General features: G+C 41.0%; 1 protein-coding gene across 12 annotated transcripts in view; it reads right to left on the bottom strand.

Moving 5' to 3' along the window:
- shisa6 (shisa family member 6) overlaps positions 1–22309 on the bottom strand; it is a 70062-nt gene extending 47753 nt beyond the window's left edge. For all 12 annotated transcript variants that reach the window (XM_069708800.1, XM_069708799.1, XM_069708795.1 and 9 more), the window contains exons 1-4: positions 22193–22309; positions 20910–21828; positions 18982–19142; positions 10862–10963 (exon numbers count right to left, since the gene is read on the bottom strand). In XM_069708800.1, coding sequence (XP_069564901.1) covers positions 10862–10963; positions 18982–19142; positions 20910–21436 — 790 coding nt within the window. In that variant the 5' untranslated portion in view covers positions 21437–21828; positions 22193–22309. The remainder of the gene's footprint in view (positions 1–10861; positions 10964–18981; positions 19143–20909; positions 21829–22192) is intronic.
- Between the last annotated feature and the right edge of the window lie 329 nt (positions 22310–22638).

The following is a 22638-nucleotide window of genomic DNA, read 5'->3' on the forward strand; positions in this document are numbered from 1 at the left end:
CTGATGATTGAACATTCACATCCTGTTCAGGCTTTGATTTGTGGAGTTGAGAAGGTGACCAAAGATGAAACATCTCTCACTACCTAATTAGCTATTTGAGGTACTTTTCATGCCAACAACCAAGTGCAACCATACTAATGTGTTCAAGGAGTGACTGTACCCTCACTTAAACATGACGGCCGGATTTTCACTCAGCCTTCCATTCGGAACAACAGTAAACACGTTTGATTCCTGACAAGGTCGGATAGCACATCTTCAGAGGTAGCTCTGACAGACCATAAAACCAAAAGAGTCGCTGAAACGCTCCGCAGGTCACTCGTTACCAACCAATTTCTTTTTCACTCCTCTCTGTTCAAGGTGAATAATAAAACAGGCATGTCATACACACTTTAATAACTTACAACCAGTTCACTCCAAATTGTACAGACATTAAATTTACCAGGAGCATACGTCTCCTTTTTGCTCATTATGTGTACACTAGTGCCGGACAATCCTGCATATTCAGAGGAAGAAGCTCCAAAGATGGAGACATCTGGTCATCTCTCCATATTGTGTGTAGCAGAAATAGTCTTGATCTCTTTTTCTGATAATGAGCAGCACGGTCCAAGTCCTGCTCCCTCCAAGACCTTATTAGCACTTCTTATTGGTTATTCCGCAGAGTGCTTAGCCAGCAGGTCAGTCGTGTCACCTCCCCTGAACCTGACCATCAATTTGTATGAGCAGAAACGCTTTGCCTCAATGGGGGAGCGCCGTCAATCAAAAACTGCTACAGAGCAAAAAGGGAACAGCAGAGCTGGATTTTCAGCCCCCTAAAACGGATTTGTGGTTCAGATGGCTCCCTGACTTGTGACCTGATTTTAAAGTGTTTAAAGGAGAATTTGTGTTGGTGAAGGAAAGAAAATAAGTTATTTTTGGGAAAGTAAACAGTGACGTCCATAAAGATTTAACTCTGGACTCCTTAAGAAACACAAATATATATTAAGATGATAAATTAATTGTATATTAATTGTAAAAGTTCCTTTTGAAGGACAATGATGTGATCAACGGGCCAAGGAGGCTGTAATTGTGGCAACTTGTATTTTAGTTGGGTAATCACATCTTTTTTTAATTTTGATTTATGAACTAGTTTTCAAGTCAAAAGGAAAATGTTTCTTTTGTTTCTCCTAAATTTAGGTTTTACATAAAAATCAGCAGCCTTTTTTAATGTGTTATAATCAAATGTAATCCTCAAGACAATACTCAAGCACAAAAGCAGCAATTACAAAAGAACAGAAACTATTATAGACTGAACAGGACTCCAAAATGTAACATTGTACCTTTTATGGATATTCTTGCTACAAAATTTCTTTAAAGCAGCTATAGCTGATATTTCTGTAATAATATAATGTTAAATTCCAATGTGAAAGACAATTATCTGCTGAATCTGCTGCTTTATAGAGATTTTTAAATCACTGTTTAGCTGATGTGTTTACAACTTTATTCCGCTGGTTCAATCGCACTGCTCTATTATTTTTGCTTACAGAAGGCAGCTTTTCTTTTTCTTTTTTTAACATAAATCTCTACAAAGCTTCACTGCCTGCTCAGCAGTGTAAGAAGGAGCTACTTACATGTAACAGTTACATAATTACATTGCAAAATTAACATTCACATCTTCAAAATGTAAGTTTAAATAGGTTAAATCCAAATATATTCTTGTCAGCAAAATGCTTATATGGATACTATTCATTCTGTTGCTTTGCATCTTTTCACTGCACAGGAAATATTTCTGAATGCTTTTGGACAAGCTCCATTCATTTGGCTTTATGCTTGTGTTTCCCCGGTATGCATTTTACAGTGGTGCTGAAATTAGAATAGGGCTGCTGTTTTCATTTTTTTTTTTTCTTTATATGAGGAGAGGAGATAGAAAGTAAAGTTTGATTATTTTGCGCTACAGATGCTTTATGTCCAGATCAATTCACACACCTGTGAGTGAAGCATAACAATGACAAACGTGAGCTAATAAGCACAATGACTGGGACAACAAGCAGTGGGTAGATGTCAATGAAGCGAGAAAAGACAAAAGTTCATGTAATTATCACAATAATGTTACAGCAAACACAATCATTTGATAGAACGAGGAAACTACAGTAAACACAACTTCAATAAAGTGGCAACTTTGATCCTTCTAATTCAGTAACGCATTAACTAAATATTGTGAAAACCCAAATAACTTTTCTATCCAACAGCGGGAAGATAAACAACAAACTACAACCTATTTTTTTTTTTATCAAAATGAGCCATCATTGCTGCTGGACAAATTACATTAGTCTTTATTTACAGACGATTGTGAAGCATGAATCAATTGTCTAAAAAGTTCAACACTGAAAAAAATGACATTTAAGAAGGAAGCCCTAGCAAAATGAATGACAGCTAATGAGCTGCAAGCCTTTGGATTTGGGATTTAGACATTGTTGTGCAGTGCACAGCGCTTTTTTTCCACCCGTGCCACAGCAGGAGCCAATCTCAGCCATAAAATATAAAAGGCACTCAGGGTAACTACAAATAAATTGCAATTATATTATGCATCTTATTAACAATTCAAAAATCTACTCATCTGGTTTAGTTATCTAGCCAGCTGCGCAAAACCACAGAGTTGGACACGGCGACAAAAGGTGGGAGCAATTTAAGCATGGCATCATTACTGATTGGAAAGTATATGAATCACACTCAGAGCTCCCATTGCAGTTTTTTTTATGAACACCAAAACATCAGTGCTTTGGAGCACCTTGTTCTTTATCTGTGTTGTTGACAAATGAATTGCATAGGGCGCTTTAAGTGTGTGTAATTTACGCTCACTCTTTACCATTGTTGTAGATTTTAATATATAGGATGAGTGTTCTTCGTTCATTGTTTGATATTTAATTAATGCCAGTGTTTGGCATCTATTAGACGCAGGTTTTTACCCTTTATCATTGAACAACTTCCTACACTTGACCACATTTCGTATAATACTAGGAGAAGAGGCATTTTAAGATATTAGCTTTGTCTGCCTAAGCAATCATCAGCCTGTGGAGGCTGACTCGTAGTACTCTAAATTCAGTGATTACAACCCTGAACCTCTCAGAAAAGTAAGTAATTTTCCTCCAGTGTAAAGTTTGGATGCCAGTGCCGGTCTGCTCCTTTTCCAGCCATTAGAAATTGAAAATCCACTGCACCACAGTGGATTTAAAGGGAATGAGAGGAGCTGATTTGATTGAAATCAGCTTGGACAGACCTTTTTATCCATTCCTCTATATTTCACCACTGCACTGCGCTGCGCCAGAGTTGCACCTGCACTTTGTGTTCACCAAAATACCAAACATGTTTGCCACACCTACTTGTGCCCTGGCACAGCATTTGCACTGCATCTAGGTGGATGAAAATAGGGCCCATAATGTTTTTATTTATATGGACCAATATGAGTTGTGGGCCAATATTGAGATATCATTTCAGTGACATTGTTTTACTTTAACAGCATTTGAAGGGCATTTTCCAATATGTGAATAAGCCCAGAAGATCCTGTACAACCTGTCCTGGTACATATTGGAAAAAGTCTGTGAAAGGACATTGAAATAAAGCTTAAAAACTTATCAAGGAAAAGCAATCTTGTTTTAATAGATTGCTCGTTTTATCTGTAAGTAACTAAGCTCACTCTAGGCTGTACTATTCTGTTTTGGTGTCTAAAAAAGCAAAAGCTTGTTGGAAAAAAAATGAAGTAAATCCCAAACTTCTGCTAAATTAATCATTTATCTTCATGTATTAGTTGTTCTGTGTAAAACCAGATTTCACTGCCCACTGGTTACAACACAAGAGAGTCATGGCTGGTAAGTTTCTTCATTTAGAATTATGAGCTAGTAAATACTGGCAGATGTACTTCCCTGCACTTTTACATTCATACTGTAGCAGTTTGATCACCACTTATAAACACTAGTGTTTTTCATAATGAACAACTTTTACAATGACACAGGTTACACTGCCTGTGAGCATTGAGTTCAACTCTGCCACAACAGTAATGTCGACATCATATAAATCAGTCAACAGGTCAGTCTATATTCCACCAACTATGTTTAACATATGCAGCTAGAATAACTGACAATAAGGGTGCAGTTTAAAGGGAGAAAAAAAAAAAAAAAACACTAAACACTAAATCAGAAAATCATTTTAAAGGTTTACATTCACATGAAAAAGATGAAAAAGCTGTCATATACACATCCCTCCTGTCTATGGGATATAAAAACAGCCTGCAGTAATTGAGCTACTTATTAAAGATAATTATTCATTATAGAGCACAACTTAAAACCACTGCAAGGATGAAAGAATTCCAACAACAGGCTACAAACAATCACAGATCACACCATACAGGTCCCTCGACTGCTGACATTGTAAATATGAAAAAGGGGCAAGCTGAATCAGTTGTCCATGCTGCAGAGTCCTGTATGGACAACAAATAATGACAAACTAGTCTAGTCATACAGCGCAAACAGCCCCCTTCAGGCAATCAATGCACATTTCATTGTATCAGTTACAAGCTGTGTTTGACTCACTGTCTATCCATTGACCTTCATGGTGGTAGGCGAAGTATTTCCCACAGGATTAAAGATTCTCCGCTACAGAGAACTCTGTTTATGTTTTAGTTAAGTGTCCAGTTCACTCCCATCCACAGGTGTTCTGACTTACTCCTCCTGGGCTCTGGTCCAGTTTTAGAGTGGCTCGTCTACCCCAATCAACCTCAATAAGAAGTTGTTGTGTGCATTTGTTTCCCACAAAATCCACTCTAAAAGAGCTGTCAGATAACCAGTCTCACATAAAAACTAATAAAGCTAACTCTTCTCAATGACATGACTTTCTAAAAATTTCTCTCTTTTTTTGTGTCAGGAGAATACTAATCAAGAGGTGTAAACTTCTCCTAATTCTTCCTTGAAGGCACGACATGACGCCATCAATAGCAACATAATCTTTCACCACACGAGCTAACATTTACTGTACCTCACATTAGAATCCAGATGTTTCATGGGGCTCATTGGAAAAACTTCAGTATGATTATTAGTATTAAGAATGCTGGCTCAGTCTGGGTGGTTCGCTGCTGCAGAATGTTAGAATTCTACCAGCTAAGTGGCACATTTCTTATACACAGGCACATTTTGTTAATAAAAATTGTTGCTGCTGTTTTGCTTTTCTTTCCTGGTGCTAGTGCTCGCTTGGCAACCAAGTCTCACCCACACTGTTATAGATCTGTCAAAAGAGGATAAAAAAGCTTTGAAAGTGTCTGTGATGCACCTTGAAAATTATACACAGCCTCATTCAGAGCTTGGAGAAATGAATAATCTATCATGAAGTCATCTGAAGCTGGAGTGAAAGCTGACGGAAGTAACTTCCAATGTTTGATTCACTGGAAAATGTGAATGTTGCATCAGAAATCTAATTTTACACCTTTAGCGTGGTCACCCTGTGAATCAGTTCCTGTCTTGGGTTGTTTGTCTTGTGTACCTTAAACAACACCGAAGGTTTTCACAGGCGGACTTTTGCAACTTCTGCCTCATCAGCCTGGAGTGTTGATTATACGGTCTGGAAATTATGTTGCTGCCTGTGGGCTTGTTTCACGGCATCTGATTCATTCGGAGGAACGGGAGCTGACTGTGTCACAATCAGAGGGAAGTACTGAAACACATAGATGGGGCGTTTTATACCCCGTCATCATGGACTTCAACAAAATGGTAAACAAAAAGGGAAAAATTTGCGTCATTGGAGATTGCTGTGTTAAACTTATCAGTTTCCATAAGACCTCTCCCTCGACAGTCCCCACGGACTCTTAGTGCTGCTGTACAGTACAACTTGCAACATAAGGAGCACACCAATTAGTGACTCTTGCACTTGTTAATGAGCTGAAATGGCATTGTAAATAAAGGTTCTGTGATAACATTCCCCACTAATTCTGTCGCTACATCGCCACATCCACTATTCCAGACAAATCATATTTATAAAAACAATAATTGCCTGCCATGAAAACCAATTTGACTTCCTCTGCACGGCAAAATTAAAAGTTGGACTTAGCAAGGTAATGAAGTATGGCACACGCTAAGTAAAGGATAGAGGCTTTGTCTAAAGTAATCACTTCTCTGGATGCTGTGGTTTGGCTGCATTTCATATCAACAAGAGTGACATATGGAAAAATAATTAAAATGGACACATTCAACCAATAACAGCTGGCAAGCTGCATTTTTAATACACTATCCATGCTGGCTGTCAATCCAGTCTCCTGTCTGAGGCAGCAAATTCCAATCAATCAAGGTGTTACTGTTGTAATCTAGCTCCATCAGTGGCAGGGATTCTCAATCTGCACGCTGGCACTCTGAGCTTTTCTCTTTAAACACACTCCAGTACAGAGAAAATATGTGCGACAGTGATTTACAGTGCAGAGTGTTGGTCTGTGACAGTGAGTGAATAGAAAAGTACACCACAGTTCTTCTGTGACAAAGTCAATTAATATAAGCCTGCAATTGCGCGTCATTCAGCGTGTGGTGGCGAGGAGCGATGAAGTGGTGTAGCGTTGCATCACCACTGCCGGCAAACAACGTAAAGCAAAGTTGCTCCGGCTCCCTCTTATCTATCTTCTAAGATTATGTTTCCAGAGAACTTTCATACAATTACTGGCGACTCTCAGGCTTCAAAATGAGTTCTGCAGTTTTTACACCCAAGGCGGTGTAACAGTGCAGTCCCATCTGACAGCAGTGTACATACACAGACAACAGATCAGTGAGCATCCTCATTAGTTTAGCTCAATTTGACAGAAGCCTCAACCTCGCTGCCTTCTTATTTTGGACGAGAGTAGAGAAGAATACACAGGAGCAAAGGAATGTGTGAGGCAGTGCATCGACCTGGACAGATGGCTGAGGGGACAGGAGCAAGGTAAGCAGCTGTGCATGCTATATAAATATTAGCACTAAAAGATTGTCACTGTGGGAAAAGACACAGCTTGTCTGCAAAATAATAAATGTTTTACTCTTCAAAGAGGAATTTTGCAACACATAAACGTAGCCCCGTGTGTGTAAGTCATTAAATCTTCCCCAAAAGAAGGAAAAAGAACAAAAAACATCAGTGTTTCCATCAAAATTCCAAAATATCAAAACCAGGTTTATTGTGAGTGTTTCTAGTGTGCATCAACCCGAGACGTTGAGCAAACAGAGATCATGCAGGGAACAGATGGCCACCCACCCTCATGCTACACCTGACTCTGTACAGCAGCAGAAAGCTTCGAAAGGAGTTGTGAAATTGCATGATATGAAATGTTCTGACACAAAAAGCTTGTCTCTGCTGGTGGTTTGGCTGTTGGGACAAAATGTAGCACAACTTTCTATCTGAGAGGGATATGAATGGTCTCTAAGCTGGTGTGGACTATATAAGCACTGTGATATACATTAAAGGAATGAAAAAGAGTCTTGATCTCCACTGTTATCAATGGTGCACTAACTGATAATGAGTTTTTGCTTATTGTCTGTTGTCTCCATTAAGTTCCCTCGCTCGCATAGTTTCTGTTTTTTCTTTTGCAGATGTCCCGTCATGGAGCTGCATGTCTCTGTCCTGCGCTTGTCGTCTCCACCAACAGTTCTTCTCTTGTATATCTATGCTGTTCTTTTCTCTCTCTGCTCTCCTCTCACCCCAACCGGTCGAGGCAGATGGCTGCCCGCCCCTGAGCCTGGTTCTGTCAGAGGTTTTAATAATTTTCCACTTATATATCCATACACCTAACGTTCTTGTAAATATGAATAAATATTTAAAAAAAAAAACATTATCAATACATATAATGATTAGAAAACAGGAATTAATTCTCTTTTCTTTTTTTTTTACATTGCTACATTTAGACGAGAATCCAGTTTGTAAGATCTTCACAGCAGCATGTTTTTTTTCACCAAAATATCTCATCTTTTCTTGTGACTACAGCATTGTTAAACTGTTTTATGGCTTTGTTTTGACAGCGGCAGCACTTGGTTAAGTTCAGGGAAAGATCTTCGTCTACTTTAATTCACAAAAAGTCCACAGTGACTTCACACTTATTCATTTAACCATTTTTGGAACCACAGCCAAAAGGCTTTTCCTGCTTTAGCCTAACCACAGCTGGGACCACCTCACGGCTCAGATAGTGGCCTCATAAGTCCATGGCCCCACTCTGACGGTTGCTGAAAGGCATTTTGTGAAATGTGGGCCACCACTAACTGAAGCAGAATTACACAGGGTAAGCCGAGGGTAAGGTTGTGTACCAAAAAAGTGGATTACACTGGGTTACTCTCTGAGTTTGGATTTCAGCTTCCCTCCCCAGCGCTGATGGCTGATCTCATTTAGCACATGGTTGTTTTGTATCCTGCCACACAGATGTGAAGCATCCAGCTGCTCCGACGCTCAGCAACACCCTCTGACCTCACCTGTCCTCCCCAAGGGCTGCGTGCAACACACACACACACACACACACACACACACACACACACACACACACACACACACACACACACACACACACACACACACACACACACACACACACACACACAACTTCCCATATAATTAAAAAACAAACACACTTTTTGCCTGTATAATTAAGCTCTAACAGACGCCCTGCTTATCCAAGCCAGAAGACTACATCATGACTCCTCAACCTTGTTCTTTTACTGTGGCAAAAAAACATATATCCTAAAAAACAACTGAGATGAAGCAGTGAAGACAACATCTGTTCAACATCCGAATAATTCCACCAACTGACCAGTGAATATGTATTTGTATTCTTTTTTTCCAGCTTTGTTCCTCTGTGCCAAAGCAAACCAAGCTGTGCAAACCTCTTCAAAAGATAATAAAGCCTGGTATGATTTAAATTCAGCCAGACTGTTCACTTGCTGTTAACCTTAACGTGACTCATCTCACCACTGCGAGTTCACATCACCATCCACAGATTTTGGATAAATTCAAAGCTGAGTCAAGTGGCGGATAAAATTATTTTCTGACAGTTTGTAAATCATTAAACTGGAAACATAAATGCCTGTTGTCAAAAATATTGACTATCCTGTACATTGTAGCAATGTTTCCACTTTGATAGCAGTCAAATATTATATTGTGTCGCAAAAGCCATTCTGCTTTTGTGGATTTGAAGAGTACTCGTAAGAGATGATGAGAGAGCGGGGGAGGCTCGGTTAAACTGTTCCTTTCCCTCCACCACCCTGAAGTGATTGTACACTGGTGAAATGCTTAAGATAATACCAAGCAGCAACAATATCCAAACCAAACTTCAGACCTGTGTTTCATTTATTTTAGGCTTCAATCCACAGTAATACCTGCCTCGAGGCATGAGGCATCCAAACAAATGCTGGAAAGAAAACTACTGTTAAAGAACTGAGGCTTGCACATGCTTCACAGAATTTTTTTTGAGAATTTTTAGCGTCAGCAGACTTTTCCAAGATCTCAATCTGTCACGTTTAATTTGTTTTTTCAGCAGAGGAATCAAAGCCTACCCGCAGCAAAAAAACACAGATTTGACTGCACAGATGTTGAACGCTAAACCATAGCCCATGCTGCTGTCCTTACAAATATATAGCCATGGATGCGGTAGTTCTGCTATTGTTATGTTTGTATGGATGGTAAAATCTATTTAAAAGAATCAGGATTCATAAAACCTAATAATTTTTTTCTCATTACTCATCTCTGGTAGAGAGGCGGAGGAGAGTGTGTGTGTGTGTGTGTGGGGGGGGGGTTGGCTGCAGAGAATATCTGAGTTTTCAGTGTTGTTTTTTTCTATCTGCATATGAATGCCATTGTGAAACGGACCCCCTCTGGGGATGAAAACAAACGAAGCAAAAAGCAAGAAGAAAAACAGCCAATTTCATGTAAACATAAATACGATGGTTCCTCATTAAGAGAGGAGAAAACTTCCAGGACCCTGCAGTTTTGTGCACTTTTAAACAAAGCCATGATATTTAGTAAAAGAGGATCAGTTTCTGTAGGTGGAAAAGCTTCACATGTCTGCGTAGCACGCACAAATCTCAACTGCTATTTATTAAAGCAGGTCATCCGCTGCTGTAATTGTGATGATGAGCAGGAAATCAGCAGGTTTTGATAGCAAAGACGAAGAGTGGAATCACGTTAAAGTACACAGCAGAGAAATGTTATGTTTAAATCATGTCGTTTTTAGGAAAGTAGTCATCGGCCACGAAACAGAACAAGCATTCAATTAAACATTCGTAAGCAGTATCAGGAAAAGGAGGTTGCCTCGCTACCCCCACAAGGTTACACTCACACACACTGGGTCTGATTTGTTGGAGCTGAAGTGGATGGGAATAAATCACAAGAGCTCGGCCAACATAGCTGCATACTAATCAGTGTATTAACCATGGAAAAAAGCTGACCCCCTCCCCGACTAATGGCTGTATGTGTCTCGTGAATGTGTGCGCGAGTTCGGAGTCACCTTCTCCGCCCCGCCGTTGCCCATCAGCGGAGGTAAGTATGTGTTTGCTTGTGTTTAATTGCAAAATGCAGAGGCAGAAGTTCATGTGAATTGCACAGGGAGGGAAATTGAATCTGGAAACATTTCACCTCCGCCAAGTGTCTTGTTGTTGATTACCGGTGTTGCAAGTCTAACATTCCACGGGTCGCTTAAGCATTCAGCAGATATAGAGCACAATGTTGGCAGATAAGAAGAGTTAATTTAATCTCCTCTTTAAAGAAAAGAAAAGAAAAGAAAAGAAAAGAAAAGAAAAGAAAAGAAAAGAAAAGAAAAGAAAAGAAAAGAAAAGAAAAGAAAAGAAAAGAAAAGAAAAGAAAAGAAAAGAAAAGAAAAGAAAAGAGGACAGAAAAGGTATTTTACCTTTTTGATGGCCTCGACCCAGTGTCACAAAGCCAGAGGAGATGAAGTTGTGAAGGTCAGCGCCACCACTGCTCCGGACGCTCTCCTTTCCATAGTGGAGACCTGGTCACACACACACACACACACACACACAGAGGCAGGCATGCAGGGCCACCACACAGGAACATTGACACATACACATGTTCATGTAGGAACACACAGGGACACACGCACACATACAATCAGTCAGGCAGACATATAAACACAGTGTTAGGATTCTGATCGATTAAGCAGTATGATCATTAGCTATAACCAAGAGGCTGATACCCATTCTGGGTGTTGGGTTCAAAAAACACTTTTCTATTTTTTTCTTGTGAATCATGAGAAAGTTTAAGCTTGTCAGTTATATAACTGTTACTCAGATAAACACACGGAGGTAAGCAGCCAAACACAATAAGTCACAAATTTGCTCGTCACGTGTAGCTATATTATTGCCCTAAAACCAGCTTTATAATGTGTCTTTTAGCTTTTTCAAGTCTAGAAAAATAACCCTGAAGATGTCAGAGTGCGGAAATCAGGATGATCAAAGCCTCGGGTTGTAGACAAATTTTATAACTGAAATCCACACTAGATTTGTAGGTTTTGAAAGATGTCAGCCTTTAGGGAGGTATAACAAAAGTCCGATCAAGTCCGATTTTCCTTTTTTTTATTTGAACTTTGCCTAACAAGAAAGTAAGCAGTCATTTAGATATTAAAAGTGTAATAACAATAACAATGAGGTGCAGACATATTTCAATACCAATTCTATTTACACCTATACGGTGCCAAATCAAAAGATAATTCATCTCAGGGCAAAGAAACAAAACAATAAATTGGACAGATAGATAAAGAAAAGAGAAAACAATCTAAATTAAAAAATAAATGGGATTACAAAATTGTAGGTGACATTTCAGAAAAGAGAAAACAATATTGATGCCACCTCCAAATAACCCAAGATTTATTACCTCCAATCCAAAACATAACTTAATGAGACAGGAGCATCAAGACTGTAACATAAGCAGTCATTTTGAGCTGTATTAGGGACTAACGACTCAGTCACATACAAACTCCAGCCCAAATGTTTTAAAGGTTGTGCTTCATTCACACTGCATATCCTCTGGCACACACACAGCTTGGAGACAAGCAGCTGCACTTGTTTAATGCCCTTCAGAAATTTAAGGCACAGTTGTTTTTCTACTTCAGCTAAACTACGTAAAACTTTCAAAAACATGCAGGAAAAGCTGTGTAGTTTTTAATCATGTAGTGGCTATTGGACAAAACAATTTCCCAATCAGAAAAGGGTCCGACACCCAATAACCTCAGCGTGGCACTGGAGTGGAGTCAGTGTGTGTGCAGTGGTTGTTACGGCCAGTCTCTCCCAGGCATTAGACTTTAGAACAATGATAATTTCATTTTTAACTCATCTACCCATTATATTGTTGATTTATTTTACAAAATCACCATGACGTCTTCATATGTTTTTGAACTTACTTGGTTCACAACTAAACTTTACTGACCACAGTTGGGTCGGAGATTCAAATTGCTATTTACTTGAAAATGGCAATCAATGACTCATTACACATGACTCATGAGTTGAGAATTACTTATTACTCATCAGCGAAAGCAATGTGTTACATTAGTCATTACTTAATTTTCCTTCCAGCTCCGTCAGGTGCCTTAAAACAACTTCTCACCCCTCACCCTCTACACCCACAGCTGGCTGCTGGTATTCAAATGAGGCTTATCACGCTCACAGCTCTGCAGGTTGAAGAGACTGCTGACCATTCGGCAGCAGTTAGCTTAGCCCTAATGTGCAGGTTCACACACACCCTTGACGTCTAATAAAACTAGGTGATTCCTGAACTTCCCCGTGGAAATAATAGTAAGCCAGCTAAAAAGACATACAGCATTTGAATAAGACAACTTTACAATTACTAGGAGTCATGTTTCTTCTCTTTCGATTGAGGCTAACCTCCCTCCCATTACACTATATCAGGTCTCCAACCTTTTACTACTTCTACTTTGACAAGTCTAAGTGTCAGAGAGCTATTCATGTTTAGTAACATTTATTCACATAGCTGAGCTCCACCCGAACCAGCTGAATAAGCTTCTTTTATGTGAACAATAATGAACTGATAGTCAACACACACATTTTGTATCACAAATGCTTAAATTCAACATGCTTTTTTCTGTATGCAATTCTTTATGTTTTCAGTAGCTGGAGAGGGGCGGGGGGGGTCTCTATCTACAATTACAATTATGCAGATGTGCTTTAAATGCATAGTGCAGTGCATGCATGCAACACTTGTGTCGCCAAACTGGTTTGAAAAGTGGCAAAAAAAAACATTCCATTATAAGATTTAACAGGAAATTCCAGTATTTCCGCTTTGATTGGGACCCCTTGCTGCTCCTGAAAGAAACGCCATTCGAGGTAAAAACCTAGTATATCTAGTACCCTGTGTGAAAATGGAGGGCTTTTATTTTGAAAAGTCGCGGCATGTAGTCGAGCCTTTATATTGATCAAATCTTCCGCTATCTACTAAGTAATTTGTACAAATACAAAACATGGGTGGATGTATCACTTTGAAAAGTTTTCAATACTTAAATATAATGTTTACGCCTACAAACAGCTCAGAAATTACTGGACCTAGCCCGTGTTATTTGACTGTAAAAAAAACTATGTAACATGAGAACTGAATACGCACATTTGCACTATGGAAACTGCACTCACTTTGGCATCAAATTGTCAACAGAATAGAGAGAGAACAGACGAGTTTGGGTCTCTGCAGCAGAAGGGAAATGTAGTGTTGTCTGGTGCTAATTTTCACCGGGGGACAACAATTCAGCAAGGTGCATTATTTGTGACAGTAATATACCGGACAACAATATTTAGAGATAATGCATTCTAAAAATTATAAGGACGCTGAACAAAAACAAGAAGGTGCCCACAAATCTAAGTCCCCTGCACCACTGTCAGTCCAATAGAAGACGCTTTGAGAAAAGAAAAGCAATGTCAGGTCATCAATATTATCAATCGTTATAACTGCTAAATAAAAAATAAAAAATTCTTTAACTGTACTTATTTGCTTTTGTAATAAATTTGTTATCAATGGTCGGTGTATGGCTTGTGATTTGCCTTTAAGTGCAGAAAATCATCAAAAATCACATAACCTTTTAGGAAATGATGAGTATCAAAACTGGTGTCATTTCCTCAGGCACAGTGAAGGGGTAATGGTTGAAATATGAACCATGCAAGCAAATACCATGCCATGATCCTCAGAAAATAAAGATAAGTCAAAAAAGCAATATGTTTCCACCACCCACATACCAATGCACTTTGAACTCAATCACATCTCTCCCTGCACTTCTTTGGCTGCAGATAGACTCTCTGCTGAGGTTATTTTTTCCATTCAATCATACCGCCAATTCTGTGTGTGACACACACACACGCTATTGTTGTCTTCCTTTGTCACATTTGTCATTGGTAGGCCACTGCACAACCCACTGCGACAACCCTTGAATCTGAAAGACCCTTGAAAAGCAGCCAGCCTCCTTTTTTTTCTCTCTCTCTTGCTCCCATTCCTAGCTCATTAAGGTGAGGTAGCATGAAGAGCCCACAGAGGGAAGGCTGCGCATTATGAATTTATCGTCCTTGACACAAAGAAAATCGTGACTTTCAGCTCAACGAAGTGCCATGGAAATTAATGAATGGCATCGGAGCTTTAGGCTGCTGAGGATTCATATGGTAAATAGTTTTTTAATCAAACTTCTTTACTGGACACTCACACCGCCGAATCTGCGAGTGGAAAAATGTGAATAATTACATAATAATATCATGAGTCTGAGCTGGAAGTGGTACTCCGTGGCTGGTAACCAAGGTTGACTAAGCTTTAACCCAGCCAGGCAGAGGAATATACATGCTATGCTGATTCTACAGCATTATCAGATGTCGATCTGCTGAAGTGGACATGGAAATGTGTACATCATCTCTGTAAGGCTGTTCAGCTGGAGCTCTGCATCACATGAATCCATCTCTATACTTTCTTCTTGCGCTGTCTCTCAGTCTGATGCTGAAACCTCTTTAGAAAAATACCTTTTTAAAGCTTCTTTTCTTTTAAACCTGCTCCTGCCCTCTCGTGAAAGTAATGGTGCAGTGCAGTAAGTTCTGATCCACAACTGGGCCATAATTAACATGTACTGCTCCTGGGAAGAGATACAGATGGATCCCTGCCTTCACACCATGAAACACACACACACACACACACACACACACGTGTACACCCAGAATGGCCAAAGGTCCAGCTGTATAATAAGGGGCAATAATGAGATCTAGGGCAGGGGACAATGAGGTGGGATCTCTCAGATGCGGAGGTTTAACACAGGTGCACTCAGGAGGAAGCTTCTATTAAACAGGTTGATGCAGTCAGCACAGAAATGTTGTTTTTGACCTGGGGGTGGTGATTATCTGGCCAATGGGGAGCTGGCGAGGTCACAGTGGAGAGACACGGGAAGGATTAATTGCAGGGAGGTTATGGGATGAGCGGGGAGGTGTTTTACATGTGTGTGCGTGTGGTAGTGTTTGGGGCAGGACTGCCTACTGAATATGATTATAAAAGTGCTTGTTGGCAAAAGTAATTAAATCAGTGTTTTGTTATTTAGGCAAAATTTGTGGTTTGGGTAACTCATAGAGAGAAGCTGCTTCACAAAATGCGCGGTCCTTTAAAAATATCGGAAGGTCATGTCAAAGCTGCTAACGAGCTGGAAATAGTATTCTATCATCACAACCTCTAATTGTCCACAGTCTAATTTTGACCTTTAAGCTCAAGAGTTTGCTCATCACAAACAAAATGAACTGACTTCTGAAATCCCTGGAGTGCTGTATACTGCAGGAACTCAGACATGTATAAATACTGACTGAAGGCGTTTCAACTTGCACATGGACAACATTGTCACTGCTTATTCTGATAGTTGTGATGCAGTGAACATGGCTCTATAACCCTTAATCCCATTTGCCTGTTCTTTTGTGCAGAACTACTCTATGGAGTAAATGTTATTTTTTTAGTTTCTGTTGAGTAAACTGAGACAGAGAAAACAGCTATTCTCTGCACTACCTGAAAACTAAATTTCATCATTCTGCGTATTAAGAAATTGTCAGAAAGGAAACCGAGCAACACTTTTCAAAAACTAACAAAAATTCAAATCTTTGCCTGTGGTGTGCAGTAAACAAATCTACTTCATCTGCAGAGAGCTGTGGGCCAAACTGCATTACTCAGAGAAGCGGTTATTATTTACTTTAACCAACGGCAAACTCCTGTAAAGGTATCTCCTCCCTTTGTAGGTCTGCTCCTTGTTGTGGCTGCGGGGCGCTTTGTGTTTACACCCCAACCTAAAAGAGGATCTGAGCCCCACTACAATGCAGAGTGAAGTTGAATAAAAATAGCAGCACTTTGCGCTGGTATCATATTATGCTGTCTGTACTGTTTTTGCTTTAGGCCCTTTTTTTAAAAGGAATATGTTGTTCCAAAAATGTGGGGAAGTTTTGCAGTGCACCAAGGGTACCATGTCGCCATACAAAGCCTGAAACGTGAAAAAATAAATCAGCTTGTATTTTTAGAAGTGGGCCGAAACAAAGGTCCTGAGGAAAAACACTTTGGTATGAATGTGAATACTGCTGAGAGCGACTGGACACTGTTACATGCTGAGGATTGAAGGAGAAATGGATGTTATTCGCACACTTGACATAAGTTGATGAGATCCTCTTGGGCCCCTTAACCACTCGCTTTATGAGGTCCCTCCACCTGATTTAAGTGTCTCAAAAAGCCTTTGGATGTGAAGTGCCAAACTCAGCAGCAACAACTCCGCCCAAGAACCCTCTCCTTAAGAGGCTTGCCTCCCCGTTTCTGTGCCAAATGCCCATTTAGGTACACATGAACATACATTTTCTATGCGAGGGAGTGGGCTCCCTCTGTCGCTCCGCGGAGCTCTCAATTTATATGCACACATTAACCACGCTTTCGCCCACGCTGTCATTGCCTTTCATGTCCAACCCCGTCAGGACTGCTGTGGTCCCTGATGTGGAAGGGTGGGGAGTGTGGGGGTTTGGGTAGAGTAGACTGAGCTGAGTTGGACCCAGTTTTATTCTCTATGCAGTGATTGTGTGCAGGGAGGCAAAATACTTGCAGCCAAGCAGAGCGACACATAGACAGATAAAGCGACGCATGACCTTTACTAAGTATAAATGCATGGAAGGTCGTAGCCTGCCACGTGCAGTTCGCGTATCAGCCACGTCCCCTACATGACTGGCCAGTGACCATTAGGAATGGACTGATACAGTGACTGAGCGGTTGAGACACTCAGTGAATGAATGCAGACAATGGTTGCAACAAACACTGAGCTTCAAGAAAAACATTCCCAGCATGTATTTGATAGAAATAATACATGTGGAAGTGGCAGAAAGAGGCAATGTTTATGTGAAATACAAGAGGCTGCAAACCTAAACAAAGCTGGGAGTTCGCACAATGTATTATTGAGACAAGTATGCAAAAAGATTGTTGCTGTTCGGCAGCACAAATCAACCATAACAACATGTACTATTTCAGGAGAACACACCCAGTCAATGAAAGTCTCATTTTACATAATGCTCTGTTAACCTTAACATTCTGAAGCAACAGAAAGTCAATTTGACCCTCCCAGTTTTAAAAATGTACATTTATATATATTTATATATATAGACTCTGATTTTCCATTTGGCAATGCTGTGCAGATACAGTTGGTTTCTTAACACCACGCCCAGTGATGGAGAAGCAAAATAATGTAAACTAATGGCCCTGGGCATTACTGGTCTGTAGGTGTGAAAGAAACTATGATCACCTGGTTTGGGCTCATTGAAAAAGTGAGGACAGTGAGAGAGAACAGATCCAGCAATCAGGTTTCAGGTTGTATGTATTAACATGTTTCTTATACAAAGATTGCTGCTGTTGTGTCATCTATGAAAGAGCAGTCAGCATTTTACAAAGTGTAGGAGAGAATAGGGCCAGAGTTATGTAAAATACACATAAGGACAACAGTCCTGTTGTCAACTTTGTGACATTTGCATTTTTTATATATCAACTTGGATTTTCAGTAATTTGTGTAATTTAAGGACTAATAAAGGACATGTTATTTCTTCAGCCAGTTTTAAAAGTTCAAACCACCAAATTTTGAGTTTCTTCATTTTCACTGCCATATGCATGACAGTGGCATATCTTTTAAATAATTGGGTGGGGATGGATGGATGGAAGGTGAGGGTGGTTTAAAGAAAAAAATTATGCCATGAGAGAATTTGTTTTTGTTGTTTTTGTTTTTTTTAAAGGAAAAAGTCTGCTAGCATTAACAGCTGCAAAATCAACACCGACACTTTTTCACACTTTATATTTCTTTGCCTATCCGGCACACTGAGGCTTAACAGCTTTCTGCTTTTTCTTTCCATTCCAGTGACTCCTTTGTAATATCTCATTATTTTCCATCTGCGTCCCTGTCCCCAAATGTCTAAGCCTCCCTCCAACTGACAACACCTGCTTTGCCTGAGAACCTGCCAGCACTGACTGGCTTCCTGGACTTCTGTTTTTAACATGCAGTCTTGGAGCCGCATTACCGATTTAGGCTCCCTGTTTTTTCTCAGACTCGCGGGGTTAAATCACGCCGCGTGTGTTATATCTGATTCACCCGCTGACGGAGTGAGAGGTCATTACCTCCAGCCTATCAGAGTCTGCGGGGCTACACTTCCTTGCCAGTCTGTAACTGTCTCCACCGGCAGGCCCCTCGCACTCTCTTCCCTTTCACTCAAATCGGATGATTACAGGATGTCACCATTCCAGATTAAACTGCTGAAAGGGTGAACACAGCGGGAGCTCTTTGGAGGGGAGTGCAGAGTTTTTCACAGCCATAATGAACATACACTGCAAAGGCAATACATAAGACACGCTGGGGAAGATGGCAAACGTTTAGACTGCTAAGATCTACCTTCAAGCTATTTTTGACCAACAGCCATGACACATAAACTAGTGGCTGCTTGTGAAGCTCTATAGCTGCAGTGTAGTGTGGACAGAAAGAAGAGCTCTTACCGTGGTTGGACTTAGAGGTGTGAACAGGGGTGTAGTGGTTCTTGGATGAGGTTCTGACTGGTGTGTTGTCTTTGGGTGAGCCATTCATCGCTGCAAAGTTCTCACAGTCATATTGCGATATGGGGATGGGCCCCTGCTGCCTCAGGATGTCTGCAAGGGCCCTGGAAAAAAAACAAAGAGCAACGCTTAATAGTATACCAAAAGGATGGATTTCCTCCTTGAACAGTTTGTCTGTGTGAGTGTAGCTGAACTGAATTAAAAATGAAGTGATAGCATGTCTGTTTTCTGCTTGCCGAATGGCTGCTAATTGTTGAGACAGTGTTGTGCTATTATGGGTAATTCAGAGCAGCTCTGTTTTTTTCTTCTTCTCCCTCTCTATTTTTTTTTTTACTTCTGGGAACATGACGAATGTTCATTTGCAAGAGAAACAACGTTGAATGTGTGAGTATCTTGCCTAATTGGGTTGAAGTTGAATGTTTTTCAGACTGCACCAGGTGCATATGGAAGGATGAAGCCCTCGAGGGTGGGGGGGTGGGAGGGGTTTGCGTGTGTGGAAAAGAGGCAGAGAAGCAATCGTGATGAAAGAAAGTTCAAAAAGTGTTTGTTTGCTTTTTCTGGCATCACTTTAAAAAAAAAAAAAGGAAATCAAATTACTCCTGCAACAGCGCTGCAGCAGCTCAAAGCTTTTGTACAACAAATGTATCACCGGTGTAACCTTTGCTTTTAAATTAATATTTTAGCTTCACCCCTCCACCCCCCACCCCTCTTCCTGCTCCTTTTTGAATGTGCAGCAGTGCATGCATGTCACACGACCTTGATACGGGCCCAACGTTAACACTATCCATTATTCACAGTCTTAAGATTGCTCAAGTGTTGAATAATGCATCAAATAGGGGAAATAAATCATTCAATCTTGAGGAAATAATGTGTCAGCATTGTTTCACCAATGAGGGTACGGTCTACATGAGGTCCACTCATGGTTGATGACGCTCATGTGGTAAAGCCCCAGAAGGAAGCAGGAGCCAGCTGAGGATGTGAGATGCTATCGTGCACCATGGTATCCCATCTCTACGATGCATTCGTGTAAAGAAAAAACACCTGAATACACCACATAGCCATGTACTGATGTGCAGAGGGTGGTTGGGGGAGGGGTGGGGTTGGAGGTGGGGGAGGGAGGGGGGGTAGGTTGAGAGATACGATGTTTGACAGCTGGATGCCCCATGAGCCAAACATGTGAGCTAGTGTTAGATTCAAACCCGAGAGACGCCTTTTTTGTTATCTCAGAGATTATATCTGCAATATAAACTAACAAGCATCCAATATAAATGCTGGGCATTAGTCCTTCTCACTCCCACACATAGCAGATATACACACACAGAGACTCAGTTCATGAACACCAGCTTACCACAATCATTGTCGCTCTCTTTCAACTTTCCTGTAATTATTTCTGACTTTCATTCTTTGGGATTTAACATCTCTTGCAAATCTGATGGAATTGGATCTGAAAGGTGCTGGCTTTAGATAACAATCTCTCAATGAATTCAAACATTTTGCCTGCCTCATTTTTAATTCATATACATTTTTAATTCATATAAATTTCTCATATAAAGAACAACACAAGTTGTATGGTGCTACATTGAAAATGACTGAGTTTGACATCACTCTAGGCCTATTTGTTTGACTTTCGACCTGTGTCTGCAAACGGGGTCTGTGTGTCTATCTGAATCATGGTTTGTCCACTCACAGTCTATATGTACATCTAATAGTGCAAATTATGAGTTTTCATTGTGCGATTTTAATTCTTTATCTTGCTGAGGATCAGGGGATATTTTCAGCACAAGAAAAGCTTCTACTGCAAACACAGCATGGATTCATGAGTCACTCTAACATGTCAGAATGCGGTATTAAACAGTCTTCCTCCCACTCACCTATGTATGTTCATTTCCTGAGGCGGCTCTGTGGCTTTGTCATACGCAACTTTGACCGACACTCCCAACACTATGATGAAGGCTATGATCCCACAGGTGATATAGACCGCTGTGTTGGTCTGATCCATGCTGGGATCGTAGGTTTCACCGGTCGGGATGGGCGATGGGGCGACCGTCTGCACCCACTCCGGCGTTTGGTAGTTCCTGCAGGCTTTCTGATCCAGCTTGTCTTTCTTATACTCGCAGCAGAAGCGCAGGAAGCACGTCCCGCAGCAGTACCGGTGGTCCGTGTTGTTGCACTCGAACAATTTGTCATACTGCCCGCTCACATCGTAATAACCGAGGCAGGTGTCGTGGTTGCTGGAGGGCGCCGGCTGCGGGGTCTTCGGCGGGACGACCGTGGGGATCACAGTGGCTTTGGCAGCCTTCCTAGGCACCGGTTTGTTTTTTTTACCGCCCGTAGCGGCGCTCAGGACGCTCAGCGGGTCCAGGTATATTAACAGCAACAAAAGATGCCTTATCCCCATGGTAGTGTGAAGAACTCTTCAAGTTTAATGTGTTGGCAAAGACACTTCAACTCTGGTTTAACATGCAAAGGTTCAGTTTTGTGTAAGTTTCGCCACCGAGTCTTCCCCTACTCTCTTAGTGTCCTGTGCAGCCGTCATACTGAATACAACTCTGTGTAGACTGTTGTCAAGGGCATTCTCTGCTGTTATGCAATGGACACACTAAAACTCATTGCGACCCATCGGGCAGCGGTGACAGGAGAACACCGTATCCTGACCGGGATGCAAGCTGAAGGATGCCCGTGCTCTGCGCGCTCCTCCCCGGGTGAGCTACGATCGAGAGTCGCGGTGTGTCTCTGTCCAAGGTGCTGATTCCTGGAGACCCCGTCAATTCTGCTGGAGTCAAAGTTAGGCTGGGAGAAGAAATAAGCCAAATGAGCTCATTAGGTATTACCCTCACGTCAGAGACACGTCATTAATTAATTAGTAGGCTTCTATGCGTCCAAATAACTTGACAGATTTTAGTCATGAATAGGAATTCATTCCTGCACGACACATTTAACTTGACAACGTGACACCCACACAGCACAATACCTTCCAAACAATGTGGTGTTATCTTTATGTTGAGCATTACACCCTACCATTGCAGTACTTAACTAGACGTGGCTACAAAACCATTGCTGTTAATGTTTTCAAAGAAAATTCATTTTAAGTTGATGCATTTGCTTTTTCTTGATATATTCAGTGCGCAATATTTAGAGTGGGAGTTCAGCCTACCTCTGTTGGGATACCCGCTGGGGAGTTGCTCTCTTTCTGGGTCTCCGAAAGTGAGGAGAATATCGGCGCTCTGAAGCCCTCTCCACCGTTACCTCTCTCTCTGTGTATCCCTCTCCTCTCTCTACTTCTTCTCTCCTCCCTCTCGGCTTTCTCCCTCCCTCCGTCTCTTACATCACTTCGGTGCTGGCGTCAGAACTCAGCCAAGTATCGGTAAATTGCACCCCTCCTCTTCCTCCTTCTATTCCTCCTCCTCCTCCAAGCCAGCACGATAGCAAGCGAGCCTGGTTATTGGCAATTACACTTCCAAATTAAACGGTTGCGCAGACCTCTGTTTGCAGAACATGGTTGTCTCTGGCAGCTACCTCTGCTCCTTGCATGTTTATTTGCCTTTACAGTCTTCATAATTCCCTGACCTTTTGTACAACTGGTTGTTATCATGTTGCAGC

Source organism: Brachyistius frenatus, unplaced genomic scaffold, assembly GCF_029030835.1.
Source record: "Brachyistius frenatus isolate BFR_SWC_R1_liver_20210118 unplaced genomic scaffold, ASM2903083v1 Contig_78, whole genome shotgun sequence".
NCBI lineage: Eukaryota > Metazoa > Chordata > Actinopteri > Embiotocidae > Brachyistius > Brachyistius frenatus.